The sequence below is a fragment of the Schistocerca nitens genome, chromosome 2 (genome assembly GCF_023898315.1).
Source record: "Schistocerca nitens isolate TAMUIC-IGC-003100 chromosome 2, iqSchNite1.1, whole genome shotgun sequence".
NCBI lineage: Eukaryota > Metazoa > Arthropoda > Insecta > Orthoptera > Acrididae > Schistocerca > Schistocerca nitens.
The window spans coordinates 463974956-463977556 of record NC_064615.1 but is presented as its reverse complement, the minus strand read 5'-3'; the positions used below and the strand labels follow the sequence as shown (position 1 = coordinate 463977556).

The window sequence follows — 2601 nt, the reverse complement described above, 5'->3', positions numbered from 1 at the left end:
TACTTGCGACTCTTAGTTGCGATTTGTCACAGAAATCGCAGTTTGACTTGGTAGCGAATAGCGTAGTATGAACTTTGCTCAACAGATGGCAGTGCTAACTGCGCTTTTTAGTTGCTACTTGCGACTCTTAGTTGCGACTTGTCACGGAAATCGCAGTTGGACTCAATAGTGTATCGCAGAGATGGGCGTAGTACGAACTTTGACCCACAGATGGCACTGTTAACCGCGCTTTCTAGTTGCTACTTGCGACTCTTAGTTGCGACTTGTCACGGAAATCGCAGTTGGACTCCATAGCGTACAGCAGAGATGGACGTAGTACGAACTTTGGCCAACAGATACCACTGTTAACCGCGCTTTTTAGATGCTACTTGCGACTCTTAGTTGCGACTTGTCACTGAAATCGCAGAAAGCAGTGCTAAATTCGACCAATAGATGGCTCACGTCTTTGAATGTGGAATACTACTTGCGACTGCTAACTGTGACTGAAATCGCAGTTAGATTCTGTTTAGTTGCTACTGTGATATCTGTGACTTCTCAGTCACTGTGATTTCTAACAGATACGCGATTTCCTGCCCACCACTAGTTAGAGCTAGTGCATTACAGCGTGCGTAGATCAGAACTTCCGGAGATACATTTCTTGAGATGTGTGTAGTTCCATGAGAGATGTCCACATAGTTTTATTTTTGTTAAAATGGGTGATAAAAATGAGTTCCTGAAAAAGGCTTTCGTTGTGGACGACCTTCCAGAAAACTTTGATCCTTCTGCAGATCCAAGTGATGGGCTGGAGTATTTGCAGCAGGTTCGTTGGGAAGCTTCGAAATGCGACGACGTTGTGACTGCGGTTATTGATAAGGCGAAACTGAAAAACAGAGCTGTTGTCAATATATTGCCTGAGTGTAAGAAGGTCCCTCGGCAATTCTTGCCTGATTTAGAATGGCAACAACAACAAATTGCAACATTTTCAGCCATGAGGCAGAAGATGTCAAAATACAGGAAGAGAAAACCACCACAAGAAAGTGCCGTGAAAGTACCACAAATAGGCGACGAGAAAGCTTGGTACGATGTTTGTGTAGAATACAAAACACCCCCGTTGGTGAGTGTCGTTTTGCCACTGCCTCAACGTTTGGTGGAGTGGCTGCTGCAGTGTAATGCAGAATGGCTGTCGAATTCGGAACGACTGACCAAGTATCAAGGACGGTGGATATATGCTTTAATGGCATGCTTGGAGTTACCACTCACCCCAGAAAGTTGTAGCAGTCTTCGCACGTTAGCGCGGGAATGTGCAAGAATTCGTGCTTATGAAGTGTCAAATGCGGAAGAGCCCGTAGTAATATCATTAAATCTGTTAATCTGTTTAGTTGCCAACTATTTCCGTCAAATGGATCTTGCAGACATAGTAAGTGAATGATAGTTTACTATAACTTGCACACATTTCTAAAACTTCAGTGAAAGAAATCTGCGTAAACAAAGATGCGAGTGTGTTTCTCATACAAATCTACAATGACCTACGTGGCACGTGAATGTGTTTGTAGATCTGGACGTTTTTCTAGTAGTATTAATCAGGTTCACAACTATGAGTAGTCGGTAGTGTTGGTTTGTTACGAATTGAATTTTAAAAGGAAGCACACTCTTTGTACTCACGCAGTGTGATTCGGACTAAAACTTATGACATCTTGGAGTTGAGTAGTAGTGATTTATAAAGACAACAATTTTAAAGACTGAACTGCCCTAAAATATTAAAATACCGTGTCAAATATCATTATTAATTTAATCGATCAACGCAGTTACTTTTCAATAATTTGTTGTTGTGATTGATTTTATATAATAAGGCAATGCAACTTATTGTAATGTAATGCATTTGATGACCCAATTTCACCAAGTCAAGAATGCCTGAAGTTAAAATGTTAGGACAGCCAGCCCTGTGTTAAAAAGTAAATGAATATTATGGTGTTTGTGGATTCTCCATGTAACCATGTATGCTATTTTATGTCCAGCATAATATATTTTCTTCTAAAAGGAAGTCAACAGTTCTCTTACTTTTCCAAATTCATTTGCATTTGTCAGGTCATTAGTATAGTTCCCTTTTTGTTGAATTGACGACAGAGCCGCCAGTGAATTTTGTGCTTACCACACTTCATTTTACACCTATAGTTATATGGGTTATGGGAACCAAGCAATTTTAGTAGTAGTGGAAGTAATTTTCATTGGAAAGTTCAGTTATAATATTACTATAACAGATTGCTCATGTTGTAAAGCATGAAATTGCATTCGTTCATGTAACATTGTCTGCTCTGTCTGCAGCCCATGGTGGCTAGCGTTGCTGCCCCTGGATCACAGGGTCCTGGGTTCGATTCTCGGCCGGGTTGGGGATTTTCTCTGCCCGGGGACGGGATGTTTGTGTTGTCCTCATCATTTCATCATCATTTGTGATAGTGGCTAGATTGGACTGGGTAAAAAAAAATTGGGATTGTGAAAAAAGTGGGACTTTGTATGGGTGCTGATGACCGTGCAGTTGAGTGCCCCGCAAACCAGTCATTATCATCGTGTGCTCTGTGGTGTGATAGTATAAAACTAGTACTGACTCTGCCACTTGGTTTGATA

General features: G+C 41.1%; 1 protein-coding gene across 1 annotated transcript; it reads left to right on the top strand.

The window, feature by feature from the left end:
* The first annotated feature begins 543 nt into the window (after positions 1-543).
* Positions 544-2020, top strand: LOC126236357 (gem-associated protein 2-like). The gene has a single exon (XM_049945587.1). It carries the CDS (start codon positions 692-694, stop codon positions 1406-1408), a length of 717 nt encoding a protein of 238 aa, XP_049801544.1. The 5' UTR covers positions 544-691; the 3' UTR covers positions 1409-2020.
* The last annotated feature ends 581 nt before the right edge of the window (positions 2021-2601 follow it).

Excerpts from the sequence above, each read along its gene's own strand:
- LOC126236357 (XM_049945587.1), top strand. The coding sequence starts at position 692 with ATGGGTGATAAAAATGAGTTCCTGAAAAAGGCTTTCGTTGTGGACGAC.